This window comes from Phyllobates terribilis, unplaced genomic scaffold (genome assembly GCF_046119375.1).
Source record: "Phyllobates terribilis strain yellow unplaced genomic scaffold, ASM4611937v1 Scaffold_11__3_contigs__length_659146591, whole genome shotgun sequence".
In the NCBI taxonomy this organism is placed as follows: domain Eukaryota; kingdom Metazoa; phylum Chordata; class Amphibia; order Anura; family Dendrobatidae; genus Phyllobates; species Phyllobates terribilis.
The window spans coordinates 435,842,313-435,865,574 of NW_027362771.1; the positions used below are offsets into that span (position 1 = coordinate 435,842,313).

General features: G+C 43.7%; 1 protein-coding gene across 1 annotated transcript in view; it reads left to right on the forward strand.

Annotated features, from left to right (window-relative positions):
- ARPIN (actin related protein 2/3 complex inhibitor) overlaps positions 1–17,644 on the forward strand; it is a 34,649-nt gene extending 17,005 nt beyond the window's left edge. Inside the window, exons 5-6 of the mRNA XM_073653223.1 lie at positions 6,566–6,732; positions 16,925–17,644. Coding sequence (XP_073509324.1) covers positions 6,566–6,732; positions 16,925–16,933 — 176 coding nt within the window. The 3' untranslated portion in view covers positions 16,934–17,644. The remainder of the gene's footprint in view (positions 1–6,565; positions 6,733–16,924) is intronic.
- The last annotated feature ends 5,618 nt before the right edge of the window (positions 17,645–23,262 follow it).

A 23,262-nucleotide genomic window follows, 5' to 3' on the forward strand; every position in this document is an offset into this window, starting at 1 on the left:
ATCTGCTCACTCTCTGTATCTTCCTTCTCTTAGTCGCAGGTGATATTTCTCCTAATCCAGGACCCCCCAGTAATAATAGCACAAACTCTTTCCCTGTTACATTCAGAAACCCTGCTAATCTCATTAATATTCCCTGCATATCTTCTGTCTCATTCAACTGTGCCCTTTGGAATGCGCGCTCAGCATGTAATAAACTCTGACTTTTTCCTCTCTAATTCCCTCAACCTTTTGGCTCTCACCGAAAACTGGATCCAGCAGTCAGACACCACCGCCTCTGCAGCTCTCTCCTATGGCGGCCTACACTTCTCTCATACCCCGAGACTTGACAACAGATCAGGGGGATGTGTTGGTCTGCTTCTTTCAACAAAATGTACTTTTCAGGTTATCCCCCCAGTACCCTCCCTTATCTTCCCTTTTTTGAGGCCCACACAGTCAGACTCTACCGGCCCTTCTCCCTGCGAGTGGCGGTTGTCTATCGCCCTCCAGGTCCCTCCCGTCAGTTCCTGGATCACTTTGCTGCCTGGCTTCCAAATTTTCTATCCTGCGACATCCCCACTCTAATGATGGGAGATTTTAACATCCCAATTTGCGATTCTCTTTCCCCATCTACCGCTCATCTTTTATCCCTAACCTCCTCCTTCGGCCTTTCATAGCTTGCTAATTCTCCTACACATGAAGATGGGAACACATTGGACCTGATCTTCTCCCGGCTTTGCGCAGTACATGACTTTACTAACTCTCTCCTTCCACTCTCTGACCATAATCTTCTTTCATTCTCTGTCAAGAACTGTGACTCTACTCAAGACCCCCCCCACTTTCCACACTTATAGAAATATACACGCCATTACTACCCAGAAATTTATGAAAAAGTTGCAATCATCATTGGCCTCAATCTCCTCCCTCTCATGTCCCCACTCTGCATTGAAGCATTATAACGAAATATTGCTGTGCGCCCTGGATGAAGCCGCACCTCCTACACAAAGAACAATTCAGCATAGACGGCGACAACCCTGGCACACGCCTCAAACACGTCTTCTCCAGAGGTGCTCCAGGTGCGCTGAATGGCTGTGGAGAAAATCTAACCTGCCCGAAGATTTCCTCCATTATAAATTTATGCTGAAAATATATAACTCTGCGCTTCACCTCTCCAAACAAACCTACTTTAACAACCTCATAATCTCACTTTCCAATAATCCTAAACGACTTTTTGACTCATTTCATTCTCTCCTCAATCAAACAGCACAGGCCCCGACCACCGACCTCAGCACTGACGATCTGGCCAATTATTTCAAAGAAAAAATTGACCATATCCGACAGGAAATTTTCTCCCAATCCCCAAACGTTATGCATGCTCTCCCCCGCCACATTGTATCTTGCTCACTTTCTGACTTCGAACCAGTCACGGAAGATGAAGTAATCAGGCTCCTTCCATCTTCTCGCCCTACCACCTGCACCAGTGACCCTATTCCCTCACATCTTCTGTCCCTTTCTCCAGCTGTCACCACTCACCTAACTAAAATTTTCAACCTCTCCCTCTCATCTTGTATCTTTCCCTCTTCTTTTAAACACGCCAGCATACATCCATTACTTAAAAAACCATCCCTTGACCAGAACTGCACGGCCAACTACAGACCTGTTTCCAATCTTCCATTTATCTCTAAACTCCTGGAAGGCCTGGTCCATTCCCGTCTAATCCGCTATCTCTCAGACAACTCTCTTCTTGACCCTTTACAATCTGGTTTCCGCTCTTTACATTCTACTGAAACTGCCCTCACTAAAGTCTCTAATGATCTACTAACAGCTACATCTAATGGTCACTACTCCCTGCTGATTCTCCTGGATCTCTCTGCTGCATTCGACACTGTGGATCACCTGCTCCTCCTCACTATGAACTAACACAAAAAGCCCTTTTATCTATTTATTATGAAAGATAATCTTTAATAGTCATATTTGACAAATATAACATACAAAAAGTGCCCGTAAAGTGCCCATAAAAAGTGACCTAGTGCAGGCAGAAATATACATTCATCATGATTATTTTTTCCTATTTTCACACCTTCTTACTGAAGACGATAATCTTTCACTACTTGATATATAATATATAGGTGTGAACTTGAACAAAAAACAGCCTATACATAATAGGTCACTAATCTTAAAAACAGCAGGAGAAGGTTATTGTAGGTGGGACTTATGAATACATATCTATTATTTCCCAAACTGCATCAATATACCACATACATGTCAAGGGCTCAACCCTATATATGGAGTCCTTAATCAGATGCTTTACACATATTACAGTATGATATTCACAAGGTTAACAGTGCTAATCCCCCTCACAGTTTGAGTTTATATGATAAGCTGATACTCCATTCCAAAATACTTTTTCAAGACAATAACATGATCAAAAATAGGACTTATCTGAAATATGTATTTAGGTTGCCCCCATCATTCCTCCAAACTATGTATGTGGTATATTGATGCAGTTTGGGAAATAATAGATATGTATTCATAAGTCCCACCTACAATAACCTTCTCCTGCTGTTTTTAAGATTAGTGACCTATTATGTATAGGCTGTTTTTTGTTCAAGTTCACACCTATATATTATATATCAAGTAGTGAAAGATTATCGTCTTCAGTAAGAAGGTGTGAAAATAGGAAAAATTAATCATGATGAATGTATATTTCTGCCTGCACTAGGTCACTTTTTATGGGCACTTTACAGGCACTTTTTGTATGTTATATTTGTCAAATATGACTATTAAAGATTATCTTTCATAATAAATAGATAAAAGGGCTTTTTGTGTTAGTTGGTAAAAGATATTCCCTTTATACATGGAATCAAGACTTTGTGATCCTCCTCACTATGCTCCGCACTATTGGCCTCAAGTACACTGTTCTCTCCTGGTTCTCCTCCTACCTCTCTGACCGCTCCGTCTCTGTGTCTTTTGCCGGCTCCTCCTCCTCTTTCCTTCCCCTTACTGTCAGGGTTCCTCAAGGATCAGTCCTAGGCCCCCTTCTTTTCTCCTTATACACCGCTCCTATTGGACAAACAATCAGCAGATTCGGTTTTCAGTACCATCTCTATGCTGATGACACCCAATTATACACCTCTGCTCCGGACATCACCCCTGCATTACTACAAAAGACCAGTTATTGTCTTTCTGCTGTGTCTAACATTATGTCCTCCCTCTGCCTAAAACTGAATCTGTCAAAAACTGAACTACTCGTATTTCCTCCCTCCACTAACCTACCTGTGCCCGATATTGCCATTTCCGTTTGTGGCTCAACCATTACTCCCCAGCAACAAGCCCGCTGTCTTGCGGTCATTTTTGATTCAGATCTTTCCTTCACTCCTCACATCAAATCACTCGCTCGTTCATGTCATCTACACCTCAAAAACATCTCAAGAATCAGGACTTTTCTCACCTTTGACTCGGCAAAAACTCTTACTGTAGCTCTTATTCATTCTCGTCTCGACTATTGCAACTCTCTACTAATCGGTCTCCCTCTTACTAAACTCTCCCCTCTCCAATCCGTCCTTAACGCAGCAGCAAGAATCCTATTCCTCGCCAACCGCTACACCGATGCCTCTTCCCTGTGCCAGTCATTGCATTGGTTACCCATCCAATATAGAGTTCAATTTAAACTTATCACGCTTACCCACAAAGCGCTCCATGCTTCAGTACCCCCCTACATCTCCTCCCTTGTCTCAGTCTACCACCCTACATGTGCCCTCCGTTCTGCCAATGACTTAAAACTAAAATCCTCCATAATCCGAACTTCCCACTCCCGTCTCCAAGATTTCTCGCGTGCTGCGCCAATTCTTTGGAATGCACTACCCAGGACAGTTCGATTAATTCCCAATACCCACAGTTTCAAGCGGACTCTAAAAACCCATTTATTTAGACTGGCGTATCGCCTAAACACACCATCTGTCCGTCCCAGCTTTCCCCCATATTAAAATCTTCTTCAATTTCAGGTTCATACCATTCATGTACTTAATAGCCTCGGTCAGGACTGTACACATACTGGCTGGCGACCAGTCCATGTATTATTATTTATCCTATTTAGTATATCAAGGCTGCATTATACAATATATGTACATTTTACCTTTTGTGTCTCCCCCATTTCCTCATAGACTGTAAGCTTGCGAGCAGGGCCCTCACTCCTGTTGATTTGAGAAATGCTTTTTCAGTATTGTTTGTACAAGTCCCCCCTAAAATTGTAAAGTGCTGCGGAATATGTTGGCACTATAAAAATAAAAATTAATTATTATTATACTCTTCTGTTTCATCCAAATGCTCTCTAGCAAACTTCAGACGGGCCCGGACATGTAATGTCTTAAGCAGGGGGGCACGTCTGGCACTGCATGATCTGAGTCCCTGGCGGCGTAGTGTGTTAATGATGATAGCCTGTGTAACGTTGGTCCCAGCTCTCTGCAGGTCATTCACTAGGTCCCTCCGTGTGGTTCTGGGATTTTTGCTTACCGTTCTTGAGATCATTTTGACCCCACGGGGTGAGATCTGGTGTGGAGCCCCAGATCGAGGGAGATTATCAGTGGTCTTGTATGTCTTCCTTTTTCTAATTATTGCTCCCACAGTTGATTTCTTCACACCAAGTTGCTTGCCTATTGCAGATTCAGTCTTCCCAGCCTGGTGCAGGGCTATAATTTTGTTTCTGGTGTCCTTTGACAGCTCTTTGGTCTTCACCATAGTGGAGTTTTTAGTGTGACTGTTTGAGGTTGCGGACAGGTGTCTTTTATACTGCTAACAAGTTCAAACAGGTGCCAGTACTACAGGTAATGAGTGGAGGACAGAGGAGCCTCTTAAAGAAGAAGTTACAGGTCTGTGAGAGCCAGAAATCTTGCTTCATAGAATCATAGAATCATAGAATGGTAGAGTTGGAAGGGACCTCCTGGGTCATCTGGTCCAACCCCCTGCTCAAAGCAGGATTCACTAGATCATCTCAGACAGATGTCTGTCCAGCCTCTGTTTGAAGACGTCCATTGAAGGGGAACTCACCACCTCTCGTGGCAGCCTGTTCCACTCATTAATCACCCTAACTGTCAAAAAGTTTTTTCTAATATCTAATCTGTGTTTCCTCCCATTTAGTTTCATCCCATTGCTTCTAGTCTTTCCTTGTGCAAATGAGAATAAAGATGATCCTTCTACAATGTGACAGCCCTTGACATATTTGTAGACAGCTATTAAGTCTCCTCTCAGTCTTCTTTTTTGCAAGCTAAACATTCCCAAATCCTGCAACCGTTCCTCATAGGACATGGTTTGCAGACCAGTCACCATTCTGGTCGCTCTTCTCTGAACTTGCTCCAGTTTGTCGATGTCTTTTTTAAAATGTGGTGCCCAAAACTGTGCACAGTATTCCAGATGAGGTCTGACCAAAGAGGAGTAAAGACCGATAATGACTTCACGTGATCTAGACTGTATGCTTCTGTTAATACATCCCAGAATTGTATTTGCCTTTTTTGCTGCTGCATCACACTGTTGACTCATGTTCAGTCTATGATCTATTAGTATACCTAAGTCTTTTTCACATGTACTGTTGCTTAGCTCTATTCCTCCCATTCTGTATATGCTTTTTTCATTTTTATTGCCCAGATGTAGTACTTTGCATTTTTCCCTGTTAAAAACCATTCTGTTGGTTGCTGCCCACTGCTCCAGTTTATTTAGGTCTTTTTGAATCCTCTCTCTCTCTTCTCTAGTATTAGCTATCCCTCCTAGCTTTGTGTCATCAGCAAATTTAATCAGTTTACCCTCAATTCCTTCATCTAAATCATTGCTTGTTTCTAATTGACCAAATACTTATTTTCCACCAAAATTTGAAAAAAAATTCTTTCCAAATCAGACAATGTGATTTTCAGGATTTGTGTTCTCATTTTGTCTCTCATAGTTGAGGTCTACCTATGATGTCAATTACAGGCCTCTCTCATTTTTTTATGTGGGAGAACTTGCACAATTGGTGGCTGACTAAATACTTTTTTTCCCCACTGTATATAGCTGTATACTGGTATATTAGTGGTATACTAGCTCGTATTATACTTACCACCCTACTTTGCTGTCCTTGATAGCAGACTTCTATAGTCACAGCTCACACACTGTGCTGCAGAATCTGCTTCAATCTGCGCAGAGGCTGCTGTAAGTACATGACCTTATGATTTAGCAAGTTACTCAAACATCTTTCAATTTGGCTAGGATACATAACTTATTCTTTAATTCTATTGTGCATGATTTGTCACTTATACTGAGGACTGGACACTTTTTTCCCCAGATATTTCTATAAACTCAATCTAACACCTGTAAGCATTGGCCTTTTAAGCCTAATGTAAAATGTAGCCCAGCCTATTGACTTCATTAGTAAAGACCATATAAAATATGACTGATAATATAACAGTAGTCAGATTTTCTATCAATCTGTCAAATCCATGCTGTTGTTGGCAGATTATCCACGTTATTCAGGCATTCTTCTTGTTTTAATAGCAGAATTCACCTCCTTTCTGCATAGATATTGCCAAAGCCAATCTTAAGTAATGTCTTTTCTCTCTTTTAGTTTCCTTGGCAAAAATTGACATTGGAACAGTGACAAAATGTAATTTTGCTGGGGATGCTCAGACCGGAGCTTCATGGACAGACAACATTATGGCCAATAAATCTCACAGTGCTGAGCCCGCATCGGAGTCGCGTGGCCAAGGTGATGGAGCCGAAGATGATGAATGGGTATAAAAATTTGAATACCTTTCCATTAAACAATATACTTTTAAAGGGGTAGGGCACTTCCTTCATGAAAATTGACATACATACATACAACATCATATATTCTAGTTATCTTGAAGCCACAGACAGTTGACATACTGACATGCTGTATGGCATGGTAGCATGGCTTCAGGATACAGCACCCGATGGAACATGGCACAGTTGTTTTTCGAGTGAAATAAGACACTTACAGTACAGACCAAACGTTTCGACACACCTTCTCATTTAAAGATTTTTCTGTATTTTCATGACTATGAAAATTGTACATTCACACTGAAGGCATCAAAACTATGAATTAACACGTTTGGAATTATATACTTAACAAAAAAGTGTGAAACAACTGAAAATATGTCTTATATTCTAGGTTCTTCAAAGTAGCCACCTTTTGCTTTGATGACTGCTTTGCACACTCTTGGCATTCTCTTGATGAGCTTCAAGAGGTAGTCACCGGAAATGGTTTTCACTTCACAGGTGTGCCCTGTCAGGTTTAACCGGTTCCCGACGGCCCACTGTAGATAAACGTCGGCGCTTGCTGGGCTCTGTGCAGCGGCGACGTTTAAAAACGGTGGGTGGTCTCGCAGCGCTCAGGACCCCCAGGATCCTGCAAGCGCTGCTATTCCGGTGCAGAGCGTTGGCTCTGACAGGGGACATCATCGGGACCTGATTGGATCAGGTCCCAGTGATGTTAACCATTTGCAATGTTCTATATGCCGCGATCTATAGTGATCGCGGAATATAGAAGATAGACAGAGGAGAGGGGGTCGTCTTACTTACCTCTCCGACGACCCCTGATACCTTCCAGGACCTGGGGTTGCTATGTCAGCTGGAGGTCACATGACCTCCTCCAGATCTGCCATATATGGTGTCCTGCCTGGCTCAGCCTGCAGCTGAAGCCTGGCAGGAGACTCTGACTGTGAAACAGTCAGCGAAGATCTCATGTAATGTAATACATGTCTATTAGATTACATGAGATCAATGATCAGAAAAAAAAAATAATGTCCCATACAGCGACTAAGTAAAAATGTAAAAAAAAAATGTTTTTAAACTGTTAAAAAAAATCACAAAATAAATAAAAATAAATAAATAAAATATTAAACCAATAAATCCGTATATTTTTACAAAACCAAAAAAAGTACACATATTTGTTATCGCCGCGTCCGAAACAACCCGAGCTATAAAACTGTCACACTAATTAACTCCTTCTGTGCACACCGTAATAAAAATAAATAAAAAACGGAGCAAAAAAATATGCTTTTTCATCATATCGCCAAACAAAAAGTGGAAAAAAATGCGATCAAAAAGCAAAATAGAAATAAAAATGGTACCGCTGAAAACGTCATCTTGTTCCGCAAAAAAGCCGCCATGCAGCTCCATCAGCCGAAAAATAAAAAAGTTATAGCGCTCAGAATAAAGCAATGCAAAAAAAATATTGTGTAAAAGCGCCAAAACATAAAAAAATATACAGTAAATGTAGTATCGCTGTAAACGTACTGACCCGAAGAATAACGCTGCCTTATCACTTTTACCACACGCAGAACGGAATAAAAAAAACCTCCAAAAAACAATTCCTGAATTGTTGGTTTTTGTTAATTTTACCTCCCAAAAAACGGAATAGAAAGCGATCAAAAAATGTCACGTACCCAAAAATGGTACCAATAAAAATGTCAAGTCGTCCCGCAAAAAACAAGCCGTCACATGACTCTGTCGGCCGAAATATGGAAAAATTATAGCTGTAAAAATATGGTGATGCAAAAACTAGATTTTGCAAAAAAAAGCGTCTTTTAGTGTGTGACAGCTGTCAGTCATAAAAACCCGATATAAATCTGGTATCTCTGTAATCGCACCGACCCGAAGAATAAAGTAATCTAATCAGTTATATCACACTAGGAACGGCGTAAAAAATAAATAAAACCAATTCTTCACCTGCTACTGATTTGTTTATTATGTCTCCCAAAGATCGCAGTAAGGCTCTGCCCACATTTATCCTGCGCTCTGCGCTGAGCACTTACACCAGAGTTTCCGTGTAAATCTCTGAAATACGTGATTCAGACGGAACCCATGACAGAAGATTCCCTGTAATGAGACAGATATAGGCCACTGTGGACGCCGTCTAGCCTGGGATCCCACGGTGTCATTTGTTTTAGGCGTGCATAAAAGTGCGGTTGGCCACAGTTTTGTGCACTTCTGAATAGTGTTGAGCATTCCGATACTGAAATATCGGGTATCGGCCGATATTCGCGGTATCGGAATTCCGATACTTAATTCCGATACTTTTACAATATCGAATACCGGAATCGGAAGTTCCCATAATGCCTGCGCTCTGCAGTGTCTCTGAAGGATGACAAGCTGGATGGCAGCGCTCAGCTGCGATCCAGCCTGTCATCCGAATGCCATCCCAGCGTGAGAGAATTCTCCTGATTGTTTAAAAGCCGGCGGGCGGTAAAAAGCCGCCGGCTTTTAAACAATCACTCTTCCCCATACTCGCCTCCCACCCCGATCCGCCGCCCCCCCCCGCCACCTCCCATCCCGATCGTAAGTTAGGACCGGGCGGGGAGCACAGCACCAAGGAGCGGGGAGCGAAGGACCCGGGCGGGGAAGCTGGCAGTGAAAAGACTTCACCGCCGGCTTTCCCGTTCTGTGCTGCGCTTTCCCGCCGGTTATTTCAAATGAACAGCTGAGGTATCAGGTGATGCTGATCAGCTGTTCATTTGAAGTAGCCGCGGTGCCCTCAGAGGGTTCATGTGAGTTCATGCTTGACTGCATTGCATGAACTCACATGAACTTTCCCACGGCCGCACAGGTCAGCCACACCTCGCAGACCATCAGCCCGTCATGACTGGTGTGTGCGCGATGTCTGCGAGTGTGTGCGGGGTGTCTATGCGATGTCTGCGGGTGTGTGCGGGGTGTCTGTGCGATGTCTGCGGGTGTGCGCGGTGTCTGTGCGATGTCTGCGGGTGTGTGCGTGCAGGCAGACATAGGCCGATGTGACACTACTACTCCCATTGGCCTATGTCTGTCCCCCGTCCACTCGTGCCAGCAGGATCAGCTCGATGGGAGCAGTAGTTCCCATCAGCCTGATCCTGCTATTTAAATTGCCCTACTGTGTCGCCAATAAATTTTAAATACATGTCATTGGTGGCCAGTGGTTACCTAAAATAAATTAGTTTATACATTGCCTGTCCCCGCCGATCACCACCTAAAATAAAGTAAAAAATAAAAAACTACACCTATACTCACCTAGACACCTAATTCCCCGAAGCCATCGATCTCCTGTAATAAAATATAAAATAATAAACCACAACCTTATCCTTACCCCTCCGTAGTAGTCCACGAGTGTCCCACGAAGATCTCCAGTTTAGAGCAGCCACATAGAATGTGACCGCTCTGAACCGCTGCCGCCGCTAGAATGATGGGGCCGTAAAGCAGCCCCGTCACTGCATAAGCGGGTTCGCCGGAGTTCAGGCAGCGCTGCTCCGGTCAGCTCCTTTACGGCCCTGCTGTACCGTGAGAAATTCCCACGGTACAGCAGTGCCGTAAAGGAGGTCTCCGGAGCTGCGCTGACTGAATGCACTCCGGTGACCTCAGTCAGTGGCTCCCGCTGCCGGGAGCGGACGTGTTCCCGGCAGCGTGAGCTTACAGCAGCCATGCACAGCTGTCACCATCTCCAGATGTGACAGCTGTGCATGGGAGATCAGCGCAGGAACGTGGACAGGTAACTATTTTTTTTTTAGTAAACTAAGAATTAAATAAAATGGTGTGTTTTATTTCAAATAATTTATTTTTTTATGGGTGTAGTGTTTTTTTTTTTCTGTTTAACACTTTGTAGATTAGTAATGGGGGTGTCTTATAGACGCCCATCATTACTAACCTGGGCTTCATGGCAGCTGGCGCTGACATGAACCCCAACCCTATTACCCCCTGCCACCGCACCAGGGCAGCGTGGAAGAGCGAGGCTAAGTGCCAGAATTGGCGCATCCTATGGATGCGCCATTTCTGGGGCGGCTGACTTCTGGTGTTTCTAGCCTGGGAGGGGGCCAATATTCATGGCACCCTTCCTGGGCTATTAATATCAGCCCCCAGCTGTCTGCCTAGCCTTTGCTAGCTATTAAAATAGGGGGGACCCCACGTCATTTTTTTTGGGGGGGGGTCCCCCATTTTAATAGCTAGTAAAGGCTAGGTATTCAGCTGGGGGCTGATATTAGTAGTCTGGGAAGCTCCGTGGGTATTACCCCCTTCCCAGGCTTCAAACATCTGCCCCAGCCGTCTGCTTAACCTCCGCTAGAGACTAAAATTAGGGGGAACCCCACGCCAATTTTTTTTTTTAATAAATCCTTTATTTTAACACTAAATGACAAGTACAGTAATCAACACTATCACTGTACTTATTATATATGTGACTGACATGTTTCTATCTATCTAATCTATGTGTGATTCTCTATTCTTTCTATTCTAAATTGTCGGGTACAGATGCTGAATTGCCGGCCGGCTTTTTTAAAGAGACGGTGCATGAAAACACTATTATTTTTTTTAATAAATCCTTTACACTAAATGACAAGTACAGTAAGCAAAACTGTCACTGTACTTCATATATATGTGACTGACATGTTTCTATCTAATCTATGTGTGAAGCTCTATTCTTTCTGTTCTAAATTGTCTAGATAAGTTCCCTAAGGGGTCTAGTTTCCAAAATGGTGTCACTTGTGGGGGGTTTCCACTGTTTAGGCACATCAGGAGCTCTCCAAACGCAACATGGTGTCTGCTAATTATTCAGACAAATTTTACATTCAAAAAGTCTAATGGTGCTCCTTCCCTTCCGAACCCTGTAGTGCACCCAAACAGTGGTTTTCCCTCATATATGGGGTATCAGCACGCTCAAGAGAAATTGCACAAAAAAATTTGGGGTCCATTTTTTCCTGTTACCCCTGTGAAAATAAAAAAAATTGGGTCTAAAGTAACATTTTTGTGAAAAAAGTTAAATGTTAATTTTTTTCTTCCACATTCCAAAAATTCCTGTGAAGCACCTGAAGGGTTAATAAAGTTCTTGAATGTGGTTTTGAGCACCTTGAGGGGTGCAGTTTTTAGAATGGTGTCACTTTTGGGTATTTTCTGTCATAAAGACCCCTCAAAGTGACTTCAAATATGATGTGGTCCCTAAAAAAATGTTTTTGTAAATTTTGTTGGAAAAATTAGAAATCGCTGGTCAACTTTTAACCCTTATAGCTCCCTAACAAAAAAAAATTTTGGTTCCAAAATTGTGCTGATGTAAAGTAGACATGTGGGAAATGTTATTTGTTAACTATTTTGTGTGACATATCTCTCTGATTTAAGGGCATAACAATTCAAAGTTTGAAAATTGCAAAATTTTCACAATTTTCGCCAAATTTCCGATTTTTTAGAAATAAACGCAAGTTATATCGAAGAAATTTTACCACTATCATGAAGTACAATATGTCATGAAAAAAACAATCTCAGAATCAGGGGAACACGTTGAAGTGTTCCAGAGTAATTACTTCATAAAGTGACAGTGGTCAGAATTGAAAAAATTGGCCCGGTCACGAAGGCAAAAACAGGCTCTGGTGCGAAGTGGTTAATAAGTGGGATTTCTTGCCTTATAAATGGGGTTGGGACCATCAGTTGTGTTGTGCAGAAGTCAGGTGGATACACAGCTGATAGTCCTACTGAATAGACTGTTAGAATTTGTATTATGGCAAGAAAAAAGCAGCTAAGTAAAGAAAAACGAGTGGCCATCATTACTTTAAGAAATGAAGATCAGTCAGTGCAAAAAATTGGGCAAACTTTGAAAGTGTCCCCAAGTGCAGTTGCAAAAACCATCAAGCGCTACAAAGAAACTGGCTCACATGAGGACCGCCCCAGGAAAGGAAGACCAAGAGTCGCCTCTGCTTCTGAGGATAAGTTTATCTGAGTCACCAGCCTCAGAAATCGCAGGTTAACAGCAGCTCAGATTAGAGACCAGGTCAATGCCACATAGAGTTCTAGCAGCAGACATCTTTACAACAACTGTTAAGAGGAGACTTTGTGCAGCAGGCCTTCATGGTAAAATAGCTGCTAGGAAACCACTGCTAAGGACAGGCAACAAGCAGAAGAGACTTGTTTGGGCTAAAGAACACAAGGAATGGACATTAGACCAGTGGAAATCTGTGCTTTGGTCTGATGAGTCCAAATTTGAGATCTTTGGTTCCAACCACCGTGTCTTTGTGCGACGCAGAAAAGGTGAACGGATGGACTCTACATGCCTGGTTCCCACCGTGAAGCATGGAGGAGGAGGTGTGATGGTGTGGGGGTGCTTTGCTGGTGACACTGTTGGGGATTTATTCAAAATTGAAGGCATACTGAACAAGCATGGCTACCACAGCATCTTGCAGCGGCATGCTATTCCATCCGGTTTGCGTTTAGTTGGACCATCATTTATTTTTCAACAGGACAATGACCCCAAACACACCTCCAGGCTGTGTAAGGGCTATTTAACCAAGAGTGAGAGTGATGGGGTGCTATGCCAGATGACCTGGCCTCCACAGTCACCAGACCTGAACCCAATCGAGATGGTTTGGGGTGAGCTGGACCGCAGAGTGAAGGCAAAAGGGCCAACAAGTGCTAAGCATCTCTGGGAACTCCTTCAAGATTGTTGGAAGACCATTTTCGGTGACTACCTCTTGAAGATCATCAAGAGAATGCCAAGAGTGTGCAAAGCAGTCATCAAAGCAAAAGGTGGCTCCTTTGAAGAACCTAGAATATAAGACATATTTTCAGTTGTTTCACACTTTTTTGTTAAGTATATAATTCCACATGTGTTCCATAGTTTTGATGCCTTCAGTGTGAATGTACAATTTTCATAGTCATGAAAATACAGAAAAATCTTTAAATGAGAAGGTGTGTCCAAACTTTTGGTCTGTACAGTACATAGGTACAATAATTAAAAAAGATAATGTAGCTTTATTACAGAGCTGTAATACAACTATGTGCAAGAGGACTCCGTTAAATGCATTGAATATTAAAAAAATATATATTTTCTGGATTAAACCATCATTGCTACTGTGAGAGCAGTGGAACCTGTCTCCCGAGGATGTCCATCCTGAGATTAAGCTATATCAGTTACACAGCAGCTGTCGGAGAGCCACCATGGCCTCACTGTGACACGTAGTGCAGTTGTATCATGCTCTGAACTTCATTACGTATACTGTCTATATTTTTTATTCAATAGTTAACCCTATAAGTAATTTTAGCACTGTCATAACTATATGCTCCATCCTCTAACACTACAGTTGTACTGTAGAAACCTTGCAGCATCAGCATTGTTTGCAGAGGAATTACTTGGAACAACAGATATTTTTATATTTTTTCCGACTTTCTGTCTATTGAATGCTTTCTGACTCACCAACTACTTATACAGAGTAGCAGATAACAGTATTTTAACATTTTTATATAATGTGAATTGTATCTTATGTCTTCTAGTCACATTAATTGATAGGGGGGCTATTCTAAACAAGAATAAAATAAAAAATCCTTATGCTCACCTCTCCTAAGTGTCCCATGCTGTAATCCATCTGACCGCACCCGCTGAGGAGCAGAGGAGAATGATTCGCTCCAGCGAGCGGGCCCCTGATCTGCCCTGAGGTCACCAAGAGGTGTCCTGTCACTCAGTGAGCTCAGGTTTTGGATACTGCGGGAGGGGGGGGGGGGGGGCAGAATACTACTACTACTACTCTCAACATTGTCCCTTGCTCACGCTGATCTCCGTGCCAGCCAGGGACAATGATGACAGATGCCTGTAAGACCTGGCGCTTGGGAACAGCGTGCACTATATCGCTCATGAGTATACCGGTAATGAGTATATTAACAAAGTGATCGTTCTGAAGAGTTGGAACATATCAAAGGGGGTAAAAAAAATAATGGAAAAACCCTTTTAAGCTATGATATGGCCGTGTACATGAGACTTATATTAATCAATTTTATAAGCAAAATAGTGTAGTCTACTTTGTAAAACCAATATAAAAATGGCAAATGTCATTGTAAATCAATAGGCCTTGTCAGGATCTCCTACAAAAAATGGCTGTGTGATATCCATCATACAGCTCCAAGAATCACGGAACTAGTTACTGCCTAAAGAAACCAGATTTTAAAAACCGCAGTAGAAGAAATGGATTTTCTTGGAACCTCCAGACTTTCTTTTCCTACAAAAGTCTTTGGGTTTATGCACAGAACGTATTTTCATCTCAGGGAACCCATTAAGTTTTTCAAGCAGAATAGGTGTCAGGGATCTCTTGCGTTTTTCTTTCTTTAGGCATCTTTTGTGTCATTTTTTCAGTCGATTCCAGAGCGTTTTTCCTGTTTCCTGGTGGTTTTTGAAGGGTTTTCCCATGGTTTTTGTGATGTGTGTTTTTTTTTTTTTAACTGTTATTTTTTCACACCATTGACTAATGAAAAAATCATTACTTTTTTTAATCAAAACTATGGCATAGCGTTGCAAAAGACATTCGAACATCTTCTGAGCTTTCCCGTTGACTTGTATTGTAAAGTACAGAGCGTTCAGAAAACGCCTGTAGAATGGATCTGTCACTTCTTTTAACAGCTTGGTGTTTTTGGAAATCTAAAGTAGTTAAAAGATGTTTAAAAGCCTGAACATGTACACAGCATATGTTCATGCTTTTGAGCGTTTCTGATCGGCTTTTTAAGTAGTTTATGTAGCTGAATTTGTCTGAAAAAGACGCCATATGTACATAACGGTGTTTTGGCCAGTTTTCTGGCATAAAAAAACTTTAAATATTGAAAAAATTTTGCGCATCTAGTTGCAAAAAAAAAATTGTGGCTTTATGGCATTTTTATGCAAGTCCCAACCAGCTCCGCCTAAGGGACCACAGCGCTTCACAGACATTATCATCGCTGTCCCCATTGGGGCTCACAATCTAGATTCCCTATCAGTATGTCTTTGGAGTGTGGGAGGAAACCGGAGAACACCCATGCCAACAAGGGGAGAACATACAAACTCCTTGCAGATGTTGTCCTTGTGGGATTTGACCCCAGGACCCCACTGCAAGGCTGCAGTGCTAACCACTGCGCCACCGTGCTGCCCATAGGGGCATAATTTACACCATAAATGTATGCCAGCCCCTGACTGGAGTAACATTTCTGAGGTGCACTGCTGTTAAATGTTTTAACTTTCTTTTAATTCTACTATATTTTCTTTCTTTCACTGTGAACAAACAAAAATTGTAGAATCTGCCATCTAGCACAGATCTTTCAGCCTAAAAATATTACCTGCCATTTATTATTATTGTGGGTGGACTAATATTGTATATGAAGATCAGTGGCACATATCCCATAGCTAGTGTGACAATGTTACTGAATGCCATATTTATTAAGCCCCTTACACACAGAGAATATTTATGTTACTAGTAAGGGTGAAAAAAAAGGAACATATTCAGAATATAGTGACAACATTGATGAGCAATAGTTTAGTTTTTAGCTTAGGTAAATAACACCCTTTTTATTAATGCAGTTTTGCATCATCTTAAAGGGAATGAGTAATCAGAAAATGGGCTAAAAAATGATGATATTTTTCCCATATCACAATCTGTATTAAAAATAAACACGGTAAATGTTGCAATTTGAACACTGGCCAATGAAGATATTCTAAATTTTAACTTATTTTAGAAAATCCACATGTACCTTATTAGCAATAGAAGTCATTGTCATCACCTATTGTGATTGGTGGATCCCATGTAATCAGCCGTGTATAGAAGTGTTACCTGTCGTTGGAATCCTGCCTCTGATGATAATGAGCCTGCTGAAAACTTCCTGAAAGGACAGGAAGCATGAGTCTAAGAGTCAGTGGTGGAAATTACAATATTACTTGTTATATTTTTAACAAACAAATGATAAAGAGGAAAAAACAAGAAAATGTAAAACAAAAATCTGATGCAATAGCTCATTTTCTGATAACACATTCCCTGTGACAACCTAAGCGGTTTGTCTCATCAGATCGCCCCAGGTTCTGCTCCCCGCTAGTGCTGCAGGGGATTTGGAATATTACATGGCGGCTGTTCAGATGAGTCCACCAGCTTGGTGGTATAAGAACATATGTTTTCTTGATGGGACGACGCCTTTAATGCCTCTGGTCTAATGTTTGTATACTTTCCAGGATGATTAAAGTACCCGCTGCTGGGTGAGTACAGCTCCAAGATACGACCCAGCTCCCCAGGCTGAACAAGGCGGACAAGCATTTCATGGAGGAGTTCTTTTCTTACTATGTTCTCTCATGACCATTTATGAATTCTGAAGCCTGACACTACGTGTTACCTGGCCTGCCATATTGTTACTGGCATGACAGGTGCGGTCACTCCCTGCACCGATCCTTCAGTGTTTGGCCTGTCTATATACACCTTTATGCTCCCTTGTGCATTTTGTATGTATAGATATATAATTGAGTCAGACTTATATGCGAATCTCAGGCTCATAGACTATGGCTATGTCCGTACAGTGCAGAATAGTGTGCCCAGGTGCTTTCTCCTCCTTGGTAATTACATTTAGAGCTGCACTCACTTTGCATTATTGCTGCCAGTCTTTCATGGAATAGACCTTTCCTTTTACTAGGAGGCATTTTTGGTAGCATAGTGGCTCTGCATTGCCCTGCCCAGTGTATAAGGGCCATAGGCTTTCATATATACAATGTTTTTACTTGTAGTTAATCTACCCTGTAATAAGGATTTCAGCTTTGTGAAATGTATTCTTTGTATTCTAAATTTGGGATTTTATAATTACACGGTTCTGGAAAAAAAAATGACTATCTGCACTAAAATGTACGTGAGTGATGATAATCTGTAATATTTTTATACAAGGTAAATAAATCATTTGTATACTTCAGCGTCTCGTTATTCAGAGAGAAGAGTTTGCTGCTGCACAAATCCTGTGGTAATCTCATTATAATGCTTATTGCCTTGATTTCTGTTAAATATAGGCCGTGATTAATCAGTGTTTTTGCCAGATTTCTGTCATTAAGCTCTTTGAAAAGTTGCAAAAGTTTTGTGCAATTCAAAGTTGTGCAAACATTCTGCGACTTTGGCATGTTCATGCCAGTCCTGCCCAGATTCACCGAAGTGGGCAGAGCATGGACGGGCATGGCAAAGCCCACCCGGCAAATTCTTCAAAAGTTGTGCCTCAAAACGTACGCCAGAAATATACTCCAGACCCTGACTAGAGTAACATTTCAGGTGAGGTGCGCGCCAGTGATAAGATGCGCCTGCTCAGTTAGGCGCATCTTACTCCAGTACATCAATCATTACGACTGAAGTACAGAATTCAAGTCTTCATAAATCTGAAAGGGGTTGTCAATAGTGATGAGCCAACGCGCTCGCCACTACTCGGTACTCGCCCGAGCATCATGGTGCTCGGCGAGTATTTCCGGGTTGCTCGGACGGGAACTCTGGTCCCCTCCCTGCATGTTTGGCGCTCTTTAGAGAGCCAATGAACATGCAGGGATTGCCTGCCATGCATGTTGGTTGTTGGCATTACAGTGATTGGCTGGCCGCACAGCGTCATCAGGTCTATATAAGACCTGGCGCCTCCATGCTCGTCACAGTCACTCCGGATCAGTGTAGGGAGAGCTGCTGCTGTGTCAGGGAGAGTTTTAATCGTGTATTAGGTAGTGTAGGGAGAAAAACCGTACATTACACATATCCATCTTAACAAACAGTCCTTTTGAGGACTAACTAATCCATCTGCAGAGATATCAGGCAGGCAGTGTATATAACAGACTGCAGTGCACATAGGACAAGAGGCTCCATTCCAGTTCTGCCTTCTGCTGCTGTTAAATATTCCTGGGCCTATTTCTAGAAATATTGTTTTGCATCTTAATCCTCATAATTTGCTTAAAAAGCAATCCAGAGAACACTATTTTTCTGCTTGTTGGCACTGCAGAATACAGCCAGGTCCTTTCCATATTAGAGCCCTAAAAATCCAGCTATTTAAAACTGCATTTTCTCCGTCACACGGATCACATATACGTTGTCAGAAAATACTGCCATTTCTGGCCTCCATTAAAAAAAATTTTCAGTGTGTCAGTGAAGCAATTCACAGCAGTTTGCTGTTCAAACTACTTACCTACAGGCCAGGTATTTAAACAACTTTTTTCTCCGTCAAACGGCTCACATATAAGTTCGCTCCAAACTCAGTCATTTGTAGTGAGCGTGGAAGATACTGTCCTCCATTTAAAATGGGCAAGGCACGTGACAAGGGACGGGGAACTGGACGTGACGGTAATGGTGCATGCAGAGGCCGAGGACAAGGCTGTGGGCAAGCCGAAATTGTGCCACAACAAACGCCCACATCTTCTCGCCTGACCTTCCTGTCCCAATTTCTAGGGGACCGCAGCTCACCACTATTGAACCCAGAGCAGTGTCAAAAGGTTGTTGGTTGGATAGCAGATAATACTTCCAGTCACTTAGCCACCACCACCACCACCACCCTGTCTTCCACACGGTCAAGTCTCAGTAGCCGTGAGTCTGGACCGCATATTCCTTACCCTGATCCTCCTTCCTCCCACCATGCCGAGTACCCAGAGACAACTGATCCCACACTTGGACACTCTGAAGAGCTGTTCACTTTTCCATTTATAGATTCGGGCCTCTCGCCCGGTCAACTTGAAGCGGGGCAAGAGGAGATCGCGTGTAGCGATGCCCAAATATTTGAACAGCCACGGTTACACGAAGGCGACGGTGGGAAAGTGTCACAAGAGGTGGACGATAATGAGACACAATTGGCAGAAAGTGAGGAGGAGGACCAGGGTGCGGAAGTGGAAGACGAGGTGGTGGACGATATAGTAACTGACCCAACCTGGCAGGAGGACATGCAGAGTGAGGACAGCAGCACACAGGGGGAGGGAGGCAGAGCACCCCAACAGACAGGAAGAAGCAGTGTGGTGGCCGCAGACAGAAGGCAAGCAACCGTTCCCCGTAACACCAACACGAAGGAAGTTGCCAGTACAACTGTTAGGTCTTCCAGAGTCTGGTTGTTTTTTAAAGACTCTGCCAATAACCCCAAAAAGGCCATTTGCACCACCTGCCAGGACATCATCAGCAGGGGTGGCAAAACGACCAGCCTGACCACCACCAGCATGATCAGGCACATGGCAGCAAAGCACCCGACTTTGTGGGCCAAACGCCAGGGTCCAGGAACAGTGTCTGCGGGTGGCACCATTGCTTCTTCCGCTGTTGTGGATGCAAGCCAATACACCCCTGTCCATGGTGCATGCGAAGATGCCTCCTGCCCTGCACCTGTCGTTGCACACTCTCAAGTAGCAGCATCAGGAAACACGTCCATATCCTTGTCCCAGCGCAGCGTTCAGTTGTTCATACCCCAGTCCTTGGAACGCAAGCGCAAATATGCAGCCAACGCCCTACAGGCCACTCTACTAAATGCTTACATTTCACGACTGCTTGCGCTCGAAATGTTGCCTTTTAGGCTCGTGGCGACAGAAGCATTCCGCAACCAGATGGCGGCGGCCGTCCCTCGGTACTCGGTCCCCAGCCGCCACTATTTCTCCCGGTGTTCCGTCCCCGCATTACACAAGCACGTGTCCCAAAACATTAGCCGTGCTCTCAACAACACAGTTACCGGTAAAGTCCACCTAACCACGGACACGTGGACAAGTGCTTGTGGGCAGGGACGGTACATCTCGCTGACGGCACACTTGGTTAACATAGTGGAAGCCGGGACCCAGTCGGACCTTGGGACGGAACACGTCCTCCCGACGCCAAGGATTGCGGGCCCTAGGTCAATCAGGGTTGCCCCCATGGTCTACAGCTCCTGCACCTCATCCTCCTCCTCCTCTTCAGCCTCCATCTCCGAAATGACCACATCAGTCTCAAGCTGGAAGCACTGCCTCGGCCAAGCGGCAGCAGGCTGTGCTGAAGCTAATATGCTTAGGTGAAAAACCGCACAATGCTGAAGAGTTGTGGACAGCTCTGAAAGAGCATGCAGATCTGTGGCTCACACCGCTGAACCTACAGCCAGGCATGGTCGTGTGTGACAATGGCCGGAACCTGGTGGCGGCTCTGAGGTGAGGCAAGCTCACACACGTACCATGCCTGGCCCATGCGCTTAACCTCGTGGTTCAGCGGTTTCTCAAATCCTACCCGGAGCTGCCGGATCTGCTTGTTAAAGTACGCCGCCTGTGTGCCCATTTTAGAAAGTCAGCTACAACTTCCGCTGCCCTTGCGGTGTTTGAGCAGCGTTTGCTGCTTCCGGCTCACAGACTGGTGTGTGATGTCCCCACGCGTTGGAACTCTACACTGCAGATGTTGGGAAGGATTTGTGAGCAGAAGAGGGCAGTTGTTGACTACCAGCATCAACAAGGCCGTCGGTATTCAGTTCAGACTCCACACATAAGACCTCAGGAGTGGACATGGATGTCAGACATATGTATCATCCTCCAAAACTTTGAGGACTCCACCAAGATGGTGAGCGGCGATGATGCCATAATTAGCGTCACCATCCCACTTCTCTGTCTTTTGAAACGCTCTCTGCTCACAATCAAAGAGGATGCATTGCAGGTGGAGCACGATGAGATGGAGCAAGGAACCATACAGAGTGATTACACACAGCCAAGCCTCATCTCATCCCAATGTGGATTGGGTGACAATGAGGAAGAGCAGGAGGAGGAGGAGGAAGGACAGGAGCTAGTTTCATGCACTATAGACGGTACTACCTGCACAGCTGTCATACCGTCTGTTCAGCGTGGATGGCCAGAGGACAGAGAAGAGGAGGAGGAGAGCATGGTCAGTCATCCTCTTGGTGAGGGCACGGAAGTCTTGCCTGTTAGTAGTCTGGCACGCATGGCTGAGTTTATGTTACGCTGCGTTTCCCATGACCCTCGCGTTCTCAAAATTTTGGGTGACAGTCATTACTGGTTGGTGACACTTCTAGACCCACGCTACAAGGAGAACTTTATATCTCTTATTCCTGAGGCGGACAGGTCTACAAAAATGGGGCAGTACCAGAAGGCCCTTGTTGCGGAACTATTAAAAAAAATCCCATCTGAAAACGCTGGCGGCAGAGGGCATACTTCGTTGGACAACTAAGGAGTACAGGCGAGAGAGATACAACTTCAATCCAGCAGAGGCAGGCGAACACTGTCAAAGTTCTGGGAGAGTTTTCTCAGACCCTCTCATCGGACAGGCCCTGAGGCCCGGGGTACTCTCACAAGGAGTGCAAAGTTTGGGAAGATGCTGAGGGAGTACCTTGCCGACCGTACCAACGTCCTCTGTGATTCCGCTGTGCCTTATAATTATTGGGTATCAAAGCTAGATACGTGGAATGAACTGGCTCTCTATGCCTTGGAGGTCCTGGCCTGCCCTGCCGCCAGCGTTTTATCAGAGCGGGTTTTTAGTGCCGCTGGTGGAATTATAACTGATAAGCGCATCTGCCTGTCAACTGAAAATGCTGACTCTTATAAAAATGAACAAGGGCTGGATTGGGCCAGACTTCTCAACACCACCGAATGATAGCAGCGTAACAAACTCCAATCCAGTGTCTTTTCTTGAGAGGTGTATTCCCATGCACCTTTTCACACCCACACATGGGTATACGTTTCCTGATTTTGGCTATTTGCTCTTGTCCTCCTCCTTCTCCTCCACCACCATATCACCAGGGTGACCGTGGTACGTGATGCAACACCCACCTCATTTTTTTAAAGGGTGTTTATGATGCCCGTAAAAAAATTTTTGATACAGTATGTTCATGTATACCCCCCAGGGGTAAATGTTTGTCAGCCCATACACTTAGTGCATGGGCATTACAAGTATAGGAGGCCTGCTCCTTTCTAATAGGAACATTTTTTTATGAGGCCCTCCTCCACGTCTCTTCCAAGGGGCATTGAAGTGCCTGCAAATTTTTGGCAGCCCTTGCATTCACTACACAGGCCAACACTATGGGAGACTCTCTCCTTTCTGATGGGAATTTGTTGTTACTGTGGCCCTGCTCTATGTGTCTTTAAATTCTTAGTGGGGTTTTTCCTAAAATTGTCAGCCGTTGGACTCACTGCATACCCTATAACTGTATAGCAGACTCTCTCCTTTCTAATGGGAACATGTCGTACCTTGTTACTGTGGCCCTGCTCCATGTGTCTTTAAATTCTTAGTGGGGTTTTTCCCAAATTTTGGCAGCCCTTGCAGTCACAGTATGGGCATTACACTTATAGGAGACCCGCTCCTTTATAATGGGAAAATTATTTTTTTACTGAGACCCTCCTCTATGTCTCTTCAAAGAGGTATTGGGTTGCGTCCAAATTTTTGGCAGCCCTTGCAGTCACTGGATACGCAATAACAGTATAGGAGACCCACTTGTTAATAATGGGAACAACAAAGCATAGACGGCTGATGGCTCTCTAACAATAGCTAAGGCCGACTGCTGGCCTTTTAAGAATAGTAAGGGCCGTCTGATGTCCCTATAAAAATAGGCTTTATGACTTTCAGAGTCCCTCCA